Source organism: Amblyraja radiata, chromosome 10 (genome assembly GCF_010909765.2).
Source record: "Amblyraja radiata isolate CabotCenter1 chromosome 10, sAmbRad1.1.pri, whole genome shotgun sequence".
In the NCBI taxonomy this organism is placed as follows: Eukaryota; Metazoa; Chordata; class Chondrichthyes; order Rajiformes; family Rajidae; genus Amblyraja; species Amblyraja radiata.
Window position 1 is genome coordinate 34,725,143 of NC_045965.1, and position 13,730 is coordinate 34,738,872.

The 13,730-nt window shown below is 37.3% G+C and overlaps 1 protein-coding gene across 1 annotated transcript in view; it reads right to left on the bottom strand.

The window, feature by feature from the left end:
• LOC116977779 (FRAS1-related extracellular matrix protein 1-like) overlaps positions 1-13,730 on the bottom strand; it is a 161,810-nt gene that overhangs the window by 112,530 nt on the left and 35,550 nt on the right. The window contains exons 6-10 of the mRNA XM_033028527.1: positions 10,727-11,050; positions 9,017-9,125; positions 7,152-7,283; positions 5,161-5,505; positions 1,214-1,356 (exon numbers count right to left, since the gene is read on the bottom strand). Of these exons, the coding sequence (XP_032884418.1) occupies positions 1,214-1,356; positions 5,161-5,505; positions 7,152-7,283; positions 9,017-9,125; positions 10,727-11,050 (1,053 nt within the window). The remainder of the gene's footprint in view (positions 1-1,213; positions 1,357-5,160; positions 5,506-7,151; positions 7,284-9,016; positions 9,126-10,726; positions 11,051-13,730) is intronic.

The window sequence follows — 13,730 nt, forward strand, 5'->3', positions numbered from 1 at the left end:
CTTGTATTTTAAGTTCTTAATTCAGTTTTGCAGCATTTGCAGCTTTTTGGCCGAAGACTGCTCACTCAGAGGTGCCTAATTTTCATTCCAGTCATCTCAGTGGGCCAACAATCAGGTGAGGATTACATAAGGCCAACAAAGGTCCACATTGAAAATTATCTCATTTGAGTCTTGTCTAGCTTACAATTCGATGAACAAAAGCCAACAGCTGCTTGTTACAAAGAATAGTTGACTTGATGTGTGAAGAAGGATCCCGATACAAAATGCCACCTATCCATGTTCTCCACAGATGCTGCCTGAGCCGCAGAGTCACCCCAGCACTTTGTGTCTGTTTTGGTAAAACCACATCATCAGTTCCTTGTGTCTATATCTTATAAATCTACTAATTTGTTATTAATTTTGTTCACTTGCTTATTTACTGTGTAATACACTAGTTTTTCTGTTTTCAAGTTTAAGGTGCAATTATACCTACCAACGTCAATGAGGCTCAAGAGAACAGAGTGATATAACTCAACGTGGCATTTATTTGGCTTACTGAACCAGAGAAAATATCCAAAGACACTAAAATACCAAGCATAATTAAAATGTGTTAGAAGTAGCAGAGGAGGTTTTCCATTATATTACAGAACCAGGGAAGGTAATTCTGTAACACTTGCCTCGATTATCAAGCCACAGAACATGCCCTATGATCCTAACTGTTATTTTGTGGACTACAGCTCTGTATTGGGACCAGATCCTTGTAAAACTGGCCATCTTTTGACCAGCAAAAACTTTTCTAAAGACATTTTCTTGTGTCCTGATTGTATCATGAACTTACAGACCATAACTGACCAAAGACATTGTTAACCAGGAACTATGATTGTTTTGAATCCTCTTACTGTTTAAGATCATGATAATCCCTGGATCAGAAATCACTGAATTGATCAATATAGAAAAGGAATGTTTGGTCTTCTGATTCAACATAAAATAAAAAAGACTACATTTATATTAAATTTATAACATAATCAAACATTGATGTGATTTGCACTAACTTTGCTGCAAACAATACAACATGTTTTTGCTGTTTAGAATTTGTGTTTTTGTGGGTTATCTGACATTCAGTCAAATATTTGGTTCCAACAACCATTGCTATTATATTTACTATTACATTCAGATATTTTAATCTCTGTAACATTATGAAGAGATGCCTCATTTGGCCTGTAATTATTCTTACCTGGGGGTCAGAAAGATTGGGTGGATCATGACTATCAGACAGAATAAACTCAAATGAATCTTCAAAGATCTCACTTCCAAAATGATGATAGTAAATCAGACCACGGAAGAGATCTCGCTGCAGAAAGCTATTTACAGGATAACCTGTAGAGATAAAGGAGAATGACACAGTAAGAGGCAGATTCCTTCCTCTTTAAATGTAACACGTACAAAGATGAGCATGGAGAAGTGCAGGTAAATGTCTTTATATTCCAGTACCTTTTATTCTTTACAACTCTTAATCTTTTTCTGGGCAGATAATATATCCAGATGAAGTTAGTTACAAGAGTTATTTGCCAGTAAAAATAATTAATAAATACAAATTATTATATCATTCATTTAGCCCAAGGATCTGTGGGGTTTAAAAAATAAAATCACACCTATTTTTGATATTGTCTCTTACCATTTCACATGGTATAGGAACCCACTATACCAGGAGTGAGCATATAAGGGTAGATATCAAGTTTTATAAATAAGAATATATTTGCAAACTTTTGTTTGTAAACCCAACTGTTGATCTCTTGTTATGACTTTTTGATAAGTACTGAGGAAACATGAGATCATAAAATCATGAAATCTAACCTGAATAATAATTGGAATTATTACTTAAAAAAACAAATGGCCAACATTAAATTAGTTACATTCTCAATGAAGAATGCTTGTTTAGTGGAATGAAAAATCAGTGTCAATTAAGCAACTTTCTTCCTGATGTAGTAGGTGAAAATAAAATATATTCTTCATCAAATCCATTTATAATGTTACAGCAATTAGTTTGCAGAACCACATTTCAATAAATCAACCATTCTTCTCTTGATAACTCCAATGAAAAAATTAACATCTTAATTTTTATCCCAACATACTGTTTTTTGTGAAGATTTTGTGAAGAATTGTGTAATATTAATGTAACTAAACTGCTTACATGCTTAATTGCACTAGTAACTTGGTTGGTAGTAACCAGGTGACCAGCTACAGAATTAACAATTAACCAGAGTGTGTCTGGTTTACAACATTACTAATCACAGCAGGACTGAACTTCCAACCTTTTAGCCTTTAAAAGTGTGTGGGTTGGTTGATTAATTGGCCACTGTAAAGTACCCCAAGGTGACTGGTAGAATCTGTGGGGAGCTGATGGGAATATGGGGAGAATAGGTCACAGGGAAAATTAGTGGGGGAATAGGATTGCTCCATAAACTGACAAACACTCCATGGGGCCTAAATGGACTTCTTTGACAGCAGAAGAGTTATGATAAAATACAACCATTAGATATGTAGTCAATGATATAGAGTTAAATGCTACTATAAAAGATGACAAACATCAACTGGTCATTTTTTATTTTGACTGCCATAAATTCAAGATTGAATTATTATTTTTTTAAATTATAAACATAAGAGGAAATAACAATGCTGCAGGAAACTCAGTTCAGGAAAGATAATTATGAATAATTAAGATAGTTATGAATAAGGATAAGTCTTGACCATGGGGGAAGGTACTAAATTGGGGTAAAGCAGATTACAGCGTTGATAGGCAAAGCTAGAGAGAGTACATTGGGAACAGTCGTTATTGGGTCAGTCCACATCTGACATGTGGAGTTGTTTAATGGTCAGCTGATGAGAGTTCACAATTAGCGTGTTCCAGTAAGATGGAAGGATAAGAATGGCAAGATAGGGAAAACTTGGATGACCAAAGAGATTCTACGTTTTTGAAAAATAAAATGGAAGCAAATGTAAGGTTTAGAAAGGTGAAATCAGACAGGGCCAGAGGAATATAAACCAAGTAGGAAATAACTCAAATAGGTCATTAGAAGGGCCACGAATAAGACTCTATATGTACGTTAAAACCAAGAAGGTAACCCAGTAGAAGGTAAACCTGCTCAAAGATATAGGGGGGGATTTCTGCTTGGAGTTCGTGGATATAGTGAGGTACTACATGAGTACATTACATCTGTATTCACCAAGAAAGAGGGTGAACGACAGTGAGATCAGTGTGGGGAATACTAATACGCAAAGGCAGTTTGAGATGTAGAAGGGGATGGTGTTGGGGCTCTTGAAGACCATTAGGGTGGATAAATTCTCAGGGCCGGATGGGATCTATCTTAGGTTATTGAGGGAGACAGAGAGGAGACTGCAGGGGTCTTGACAAAGATCTTTGTACATTCCCTTGCCACAGCAGTGGCTTAGAAACATAGAAACATGGAAAAATATAAAAATAGGTGCAGTAGTAGGCCATTCGGCCCTTCGAGCCAGCACCGCCATTCAATATGATCGTGGCTGATCATCTAAAATCAGTACCCCGTTCCTGCTTTTTCCCCATATCCCTTGATTCCTTCAGCCCTAAAAGGACTGGAGAGTAGTCAATGCTGTACCTTTGTTTAAGAAGGGAGGTAGAGATAATTTAGGAATTTACATGCCAATGAGCCTCACATCAGTGGGTGGGAAGCAATTGTAGAGAATTTTTCACAATAGAATTTACTTGCATTTAAAGAGAATAGGCCGATTAGCATCAGTTAGCATGGCTTTGTCCGTGGCAGGTGATGTTTTACAAACTCGATTACGTTTTTAGAGAAGGTGACAAAGATGATTGATGATGGTAGGGCAGTGGATGTTGTCTACATGGATTTTATTAAGGCATTTGATAAGGTCCCACATAAAAGGCTAATCCAGAAGAATAATATTCATGGTATACATGGTGATTTGGTTGTTTGTATTTCAGAAGTGCTTTGTTCATAGGCGACTAGAGAGTTGTGGTGGAAGGATGCTATTCTGGCTGTCAGACTGCAACCAGTGAAGTTCTGCAGGAGTTCTGATGAGTTGGTGAGTAAATTTACAGACAATTGTTGGAGTTACGGAGAGTGAGATAGGCTGTCAAAGCATACTATGGGATATAGATTAGCTTCAGAAATGGAAAATGAAATGGCAGATGAGATTTTAATCTGAGCAATGTGAGGTGTTATACTTTGGGAAGTAAAATATAAGGGCAAAGCATTCAGTTACTGGCAAAACTCTTAACAACAGTGATGTGCAGAGGGATCGTGAGGTTGAAGTCCATAGCTCCCTGAAAGTGGCAACACAAGTAGATAGAGTGATAAAGAAGGCATATGGTTTGCTTGCCTTCATCGGTCAAGGCATTGGGTATGTCAGGAAGTTATGTTGCAGTATTGTAGGACTTTGTTAGATGACTATTTGAGTATTATGTGCAGTTCTGATCACCTCATAACAGGAAGGATGCGGAGGCCATGGAGAGGGTGCAGAAGAGATTTACCAGAATGCTTCCTGATTTAGGGGGTGTTAGCTATAATGAGCAGTTGAACAAAGTTGTATTGTGTTCTCTGGAGCGTCAGAGGCTGAGGGGAGACCTGATAGAAGCATATACAAAAATAAGATGCAATCATATGGTAGATAATCAGATCCTTTTTCTCAGGGTGGAAATGTCAAAGACTAGAAGACATAGCTTTAATGTGAGATGTGTAAAGTTTAAGGATTTGCATGGCAAGTTTGTTTTTTTACACAGTGGTTGCAATGCAGTGCCAGCAGTGGTCATGGAGACAGATATAATAGTGGCATTTATGAAGCTTTTAGATTGGCACAGGAATATGCAGAGAATTGAGGGAAATGGATCATGGAGATTAATTTAACGTAGCATCATTTTCAGCATGAATGCTGTGCTATACTGTTCTATGATCTATAACTGAAAAATCTACATGATGACTCAGGATTGTTGTAACAGAGGAGACAGTTTTGCTTATTAGACAACAAAGAAATTTGAAAAGGTTGCTGGAAGATTATGTTGAGTTAATGTGGTTCTTACAAAGCAATATGGAGAAAACACATGTAAAAGACAAGTACAAAAGTTTGTTGGGATTCTCATTTGATATTTTGACTTTAATACCATTTGGTTTCAGTAACACGTACCTGGTAGATCTGGTGCCATTTTTTTCACAATCTCTCCAGCACGTGGTAGAATTATAATCTTGTACAAAATGTAGTCATCACTAGAATCCAAATCAGAAGACAGTAACATATGGTCCTCTATTAATTTTGATTCTCCTTCTGCTAGTTCAATAGCAAGGTTGTTAATTAAGAAGGGAGGACTGTCATCTTTGGGCAAAATATTAACGGGAAATTTGTGTCTTGTTGCATGTTTACCGTCAAAGATTCGAAATACAATATAATCTTTGGTTGTATCACTGTCGTCATGGTGATAGTGCACAACTCCATCCATAATGTCTTTTATGCGACACATGAATCCCTTGGCACCTGATGATAGTACAAGTCAAAAACAGAAATTGTCTATGAAATGTGAGACTAAACTGATGAAGATTGCATTAACATTTCATGCCATCACTTATCATTCATTTCATGCCAATACATCATATTTTATTAGTAAATGTTACAAAAAGACATTTAGGAAAAAATTACTGATCGAAATTGAAACTTCTAAATTATTGGGAAAGCATCCTTTAATGTAAGATCAAATTTCAGATATTATTTTTTTTTTTTTTTTTTTTTTTTTAATTTTTTAAAAAATTTTTTTATTAGAAGTAGACATATTATAAAATGTAGTTACATATTATAGTAAAAAAAAAAACTTTTCGTATACATCAGTCATACATTATTAAAATTTTCCATTATCAATTACTTCTGCTTCTAGTATTTTTATTTTTTATAGAAAGCGAGAAAAAGAGAGGGTAGAAAGTTACAAATAAAAAAGAAAGCAAAAAAACAAAATGGTTGGAAATATTCATATATTCAAATATTCATATATGGGCCAACCATTTTTTGAGATCTCACGTTTTTTGAGATCTGGCCATCACTGGCAAGGCCAGCATTTATTACCGATTTGAATTGTTCTGCAACAGGTGGTGATGAGCCATATTTATGAGCCATTACAGTTTTTGTAGTGAAGATGGCCCGACAATCTGTTGGGAATGGAGTTCCAAGATTTCGATCCAGCAATACTGAAGGGCTAGAGTTGTATTTCCAAGACAGAATAACATGTGTCTTGGAGGGAAATCTACACATGGTAGTGTTCCCATGCACAAGATACCCTTATCCTTCTAGATGGTAGACATAACAAGTTTGGGTGGTGTACTTCGGGTAACCTAGGTAAGTAATTTTACTCCATCTTGTAGATAGTACACATCGCAACCAATGTGTGCCAGTGGTGGAAGGAATGAATGTTTAGGGAGGTGAATGAAGAGCTAATCTAGGGAATTGCTTTATCCTGGGTGTCAGGAAGCAGTGTTGGAATAGCCCTTGTCCAGCCTGGTGGAGAAAACCTCATCACAATGCTGACGTGCAGTGTAGATGGTAGAAAAATATGTGGAGTATCAGGAGGTGAATTAGTCTCTGCAAAATACCCAGACCGTGATCTGTTCTAGAAGCCACCATATTGATCTAGCTGATCTGGTTATGTTAATTATGAATTTTTAAAAAAGTTTCATACACATTCTCAAATAATAATAGTATACCAAATATATCTTGCCCCTCTTTTCAGGGACTCAGTTGCACAGCAGATCGGAGCAGAGTGAGACAAGCAGCTTTTACTTTAGTTTCATGTTGCTGATCATCATATTTGTCAGTAGACTAAATATTCAATAAATCTCCGCTATTATCTCTGATTCTAAAACTCACTGCCACTGTTTACCTTGCAGCCCTGTAGCACATCAGTTCAATATAAACAGGCAGCTGACTTCATGCAACACGTAAAACACATTTATTTTAATTTTGTTGATTTGAAGCTATTTTATGTTAATGAAGATGATTAAAAATGTTAATGCCCTAATCATGTGCATTAACTCAGAATAATAAAGAATTCTGGTTCAAATACTTTCCCAAAAATATATTTATGTTAATTGTACCTAACATGAAGAGAGATAATTGTTGAAACCTTTGCTTTTTACCTCTAACAGTGAGCCATCCATGCTGCAAACCTTCCACTACTATTAAACGTACTGCCTTCATATTGTCATTGTGAACTATCTGGAAATTATCCCAAGTAATTGGTCGAGACTGGCCTTCCAACAAATTCAGACCTGCACAGATTAGAAATACCTGAATAAGCAAAGCATTAAACAGAACTTGTTCAAACATCAAGCTGGAAGTAGTTAAAGATGTCCCATATTACTGGAATAAAAATCCAGATAGGGCTCTTTCATAATTTTAATTAAATTAAAAATAAATCTGGAAATACAAAGCTGACATTATGAAAAATAAGCACAAAGCTGTTCTAAAGTATCCAAACGGTTCACTAATGTTGTTTGTGCAAGGCAACCTGCTGTTCCCCTTTCCTCGGGTCAATATGTGCAGATGGGTGTACTCTTACTAGTTCCCTGAATGGGTCAGTAAGGCACCCAGTTACATCAATATCTCTTCAGGGCAGCTGGCAATAGAAACCATGGTTATCGTTGAGAGTGAAAAATAAACAATACTCTTGATATTCATTTAGGAAGAAGACAGGAGAAGCTGAGAAAGAGAAACGTTGTAAACCAATAAATGAAGGAAACAATATGAGTCCGAAGTTGAAAATATGGCAGTGTCAACTTGACTTGCGGCCAGGCTTGAGGTGGAATTACACAGGGGAGCTCACAACCCAGAGATATGAACATTAAATACTCTAATTTTAAGTAACTTCCATTTACTCCCCTACCCTCCCCCCTTCCCCCCACCCTAATTATTTCACCTGTTCCACAGTTCTTCATATGGTTTTCCTCTTGGGATCACACCTTCCCTAGCCAACACTGGGCTTCCCAGGCACCACCCCGCCCGAGGTCATTTGTGATCTGAATGATTCTGGTCTTTTCTTTTGCTTCCAGCTCTTCAACCCCCTCCCCAATTTTCGGTCTGAAGAAAGGTCCAAACTCAAAATGTCACCCGTCCTTTTTCTCCAGGGATGTTTTGACCCATTGAGTTACTCCAGCACTTTGTGTCTATCTTCAGCACAGAAGTAACTGGATTTGCAATGCATTTATTTCAATGAGAACAGACCTAACTAGAAAATTAATTATTAGAAATCAAGATTATTTATAACTATCTGGAAATCAAGTTGGTAATTCTCAAATATAAATCTTCATTAGCTTAAATATATTAATGAGAAATTGAGGCTATTTTTAAGCAATTTATACAGTCTGCATAATGTTTGGTTAAATTTCTCCACTTTCATTTAATGTTTGATTTTTCATAAATGGTCAGCAGAACCTGATTCCATATCTGTCACCCACCCTCACCCCAACCCACACCCATTCCCATTGTTTTTCCCACCTCTCCGAATGTGTGGCTCCGACTGAATACCATGTGATGGTAGCAAGCCCGTAGAGTTTTACCCCATTCATGCTTGTTTCACATGTGCATGAGTACATGTTCATACTCAGTAACTCAGTGGAGAATGAAAAAGAGCTGGAACGGATGAAACCAGTTGAATGAATCAAAGTGGAAATCAAGCCTAATGCCTTCCGGTCTTTAAGCAAAAAGCAAATAAAGGTTCAAATGCTGGAAATCTCAGTAAAATTAGAAAATTTCTTAAATAATTCAGCCTGGACTGCAGAACTACATTGAACTTTGGTCAGCATACATTGGCCAGTTGGGAGTGGAGGATGAGTTGGATGGGGCACACAGCTGAACAATTACACACATTCATTATATGGCACAATCACATTGTCATCAGAGATTTTGCAATTGCAATCTAAATGGAAATGGGAAAAATAAGCAAATTAGGTTATTTTCTCATGAAAATTAAAATATAAAAATAAAAAAATCTCATAGCACGTACCCATATTCCAAGAAACTCTTGGTGCATTAGTATGTGCTGATCTGATCGAAAAGTGAACAATGATGGGAGCACTGGCCATGAAAAATGTGTCGATTGCCTTAAACTCGACCTAAGATAATACAAAAAAAACAGACCATAAATGGTGGCATGCATGAAACCAAAAGTCTTTTCAAAGCTTTTCATTTATTTATAATACATTTTATTCCTGACAAAAGTTGAAAGAGTGGAAATGTTTTGACATTTATACTGTGTTGGCATCTAAAAAGCTGGTTTAAGTAGCCAGACCGAACACACTAATTGAAAATGATGTCTCAATTTTACTCTGCATTCCCCCAAAATAAAGAAAATCTTTATGAAAGAACCCCTCTCGGGTTTTTACAATAGTGCCAGTTCTCAGATAATATACACATTATAGGGGAGAATAGCTAAACTCTTTCCATTTGGGAAATCTATTTCAGTCAGAAAGCTACAGTAAGTCCAAAAGCAAAAAACAGTATATTCTAGAAAGGTTAAATAAAATGCTGGAAAAAGTCAGCATCTCTGGCAGCAACAGTGGAGAGAGATACAGAATTCTCTCCAAAGATATTGCTTGACCTGCTGAACACTTCCAAGATTTCCTGTTTTCTTTCTGGATAGCTATTTTCTTTCCAGCAACCTGGGCTGGATTCCCAAGCCTCATATGATCTCTCAATACTGATATGATTAATGTTAAGTGTTCATTTCTTATCATGTTAGTCAAAGAAACATGATTGTTTTTTTATAAATTTTGAAATCTACCTAATATAACATGGGTGAAAATGTATTAGATCTTCTATATTATAACATAAATAATAAGTAAATTATAATGGATTTTTCTGGACTTAACTCATCACTTTAATTTCATGTTTCATGTATCTTGTTGTGTTTTATGACTGTTGGCAGACCAATTTCCCTCCTGGGATAAATAAAGTTCTATCGTATCATATCATATCGTATATTGATCAAAATTCACCAGAAAATTACTTATTTAATAGAGCGAAAGGCAATGCTAGAGGAAAATAGTGGGTTAAGTTGTATCTTTGGGGGAAAAGGAATTGTCAATGTTTCCAATCAAGTCCTTGTATCAGGAATGACATTGGGTCTTGATGTAGGTTCTCAACCCTAAACACTGGAAATTCCTTTTCCCTCCACAAATGCTGCTCGACCCACTGAATTGCTCCATCAGGTTGTTTTTTTTTAGGGGATTATAAGTTGTAGTTTTGAGACCTTAACAAAGCATGAGAAAGAGTTGGGAATAGTTTTCATTATGTATAAATTGAATTTCCAACCTCTTAAATTATGAAGACACAATGAATTGCAGATGCTGGTTTACAAATTAAAACACATAGTGCCGTATTAACTCAGCCAGTCAGGTAGCATAGACACAAAATGTTGGAGTAACTCGGCAGGACAGGCACATCACTGGAGAGAAGGATTGGGTGATGTTTCGGGTCGAGACCCTTCTTCAGAATTGAAGTTACCCCAGCATTTTGTGTCTATCTTCAGTTTAAACCAGCATCTGCAGTTCCTTCCTACACAAGTCAGCCATCATCTTTGGGGAACTTGAAAGGTGACAGTTCAGGTTGGGTCAGGCAAGAAAGGTAGGATACTCAAAGTTAAAGTGAAGAGGGGAGAGAATTCCATACTTAGATATAACTTTTGAAATTCAAAGTACAAACTGATTCAAAATACCTCATAATTCCTTCTTTCAGGGTGGCTGACATTTGGTGGTTGGTACGCAATCTTCATTTCATATAGATCCTGCCAGCTGAATGAATTGATGGGTTTGGTATGGTCATCCAAATGAGTTAAGTAGCCTTCATCAGGAGGCTCAGTGATGTTGAAAATCAGCCTGTCCTTTGGGGTCTCGTCATCCTCCGCATCGATTGTGGCAATGCTCATTGGCGTCAAGATGAATTGATCAACCTCCAGGATGTACATTGGCATGAAGGCTGCTTTTGGTTGCTGATTTTGTATTGCACCTTCTAAGGTAACTTGAAGCCAAGCATGTTCTACCTGTACAATTAATATACTGTTTACTCATTGCTTAGGTTATTTAAAAAACTACATCAATTTCAAGGTTCTTCTAAAAATCAATGAAAGCAAAGCAGCAAATAATTAATTTCAAAAGAAAAAGTCTTCTCCACATTCTCTCTATTATCACAGTTACACTCTCATGATATAATTTAAGATTAAAGCCAACTTATACTAGTGGCTTAGTTCATAATTCTCTGGTATATAAGCATCAGTGACATTGAGAGTACTTTAAGCGCCTGAATATATCCAGGTCATGGATGGTAAAAATGTATGTAGAGTTAAATTCCCATAAACCTGGTGTATTGTGTTGGATTATGAGTTGCATGGGGATACTGGAAGATATCACAGAGAAAATAAATAGAACATGATTTTTTAATTGATCTGAGGATGGTTCAATCAAATATTCACAATCTAATAAATTACCCATTTCCCAATAGAGCAATGAATATCCAACCATGCTGTGGATTTAATTGTTAAGAATAACTTTTTTATGAAAGGATACAGTGGTAATATACAACATTTCAATCATATTTATTATTGTGAATTTATTTTTGCTGTCATTTGGGCTTGTGTAAGCATTGGTAAAAATCATCTCATGCCATTTGTTGTCTTTCCAAAACAATTATTAACAATAAAGAGTTCCAATTTCGGGTTCCATCCTTCTATCGAAGACATTAATGCAGCTCTATTGGATTTTAGTTAGGCTGCATTTGGAGTATTGTGTGCAGAAAATTGCCAATATTACCCTTGCTGTACAAGAAGGGAGCAAAGCAGAATAGTGGAAACTAATTAGGTGGATGGGCAGGTAGTGCAGAGAAAGCAGGGACTCTGCAGAAGGACTTGGACAGGTTGGGAGAGTGGCAAAGAATAGTAAGATTAAACGAGAACTTACCAGTTTGAAGTTTGATCTGTATTTTATGAGGAGGAACGTTGAGGGAATACGTGAAGAACCCGCTTCCAACGCATGCGTGTCATTCTTCAAAGCAGCGGTGTGAGGTCACAGAAACTATAATGACCTAACATAGTAAGATTATCAAAGAGATACCAGTTTTGATATGATCATAGGAGGGTGGGAGCGGAGGGCACGTATTCCCTCAACGTTCCTCCTCATAAAATACAGATCAAACTTCAAACTGGTAAGTTCTCGTTTAATCTTACTATTTTACTTCGGAGTCACGTGAGTGACTACGTGAAGATTTCAAAGCTCTGTGACCTCATGCCGTGGAACGAGTCCATGCTTCACAACTGCCTTGGGTATCGGGAGAGAGTATCATTAGCAATTTTAGACACACTTATACAAAGACTTGTGTGATATAACGAGAAAATACATTTATTAATTGAAATCATAGCCCTGTAACCCTTCGGGCAAATTATAATATTGAACGTAAAATGCTTTCCAAAAATGATGATGGCTCCAAAACTGGTTTATTATAAAACCTTTGGAAAAGTCCTTTCGGATGACCATCCTGCTATTCTGAGGATTTGGTCCGTGGGTACCTCAGAATTTTTGCTGCGGATGTTGCTGCAGCCCTGGTGGAATGAGATTTAAAACCATTAGTGTTTATTCCTGCCATCTTTAGGACACATTTGAGCCACCTTGAGATAGTTTGGGTTGTGACCCTTTTGTGCGGTTTCTTGTAAGAAATTAACAAAGCCATTTCCTGACCTCGAATGCTCTTAGTATATTCCATGTATAATTGGATATGTCTTGCTATACACAGACGTTCGTCATATGGATATGCCATAAATTCAATCACTTGACCCGATGAACCTGGTCTGTTTGTTTTATTAACTCATGTATGACAAACACCAGTTTCTCCCGTGAGATGATCAAGGAGTCCAGGCTCAGTTTGCTTAATGACTGGACTCGTTGTGCAGTAACTAACGCCATGAGCATAACCATCTTCATGGTCAGTTTCTGCAGTGATAATGCTGTTTATGGGCCACCAGCTCCTCAGCATGTTTAAAACGACACCCACATCCCAGATTTTGGAGTACCTGGTTTTAGGGGGATTTGCATTGAATATGCCCCTCATAAGTTTTGTTACCAGGGGGTGCGTTCCCACCGTGTGCCGCTCCGTTCCTTGTGATAGGTAATTGGAGAGTGCACTTCTGGCACTATTGATGGCACTGTAGCCCAATCGTTTATCATAATGGAGGTTTGTTAAGAATTCCAATACGGCCGGAATGTTCTTGGCCCTTTGGTCTAGGTTGTTGTCAAAGCAGTATATATGCCCCATTTCTTGATGTGTCCGAGGTACTGCTTCCGTGTTGACAGTCTTTGTGCGGATGTGATGAGATTCATCGTCCTGTCTGACAGCCCCATGCCGTGTAGTGGGTCTTTCAGACTCTACAAATCAACAAATCCATAGTCTTATGGCATGGGTGACTGCCCCCCTCCAGTTACTGGATGAATTAATAAATTCGGGCTATGTCCAATAATGGAACATGGTTCTAACACCATCCCCTGTATGACCGAATACCACGGTTGAGTAGGCCAATCGGGTACTATGAGAATCCCAGATGCCAAATATTGTTGAATTTTCCTTTGTACCCGATTGATGATGCAGAATGGGGGAAAAGCATAAAAAACGCCATTTCCCCCAATGCAGTGAGAAAGCATCTGTAGCTTCTGCCCCAGGGTCTGGTTCCCACGACA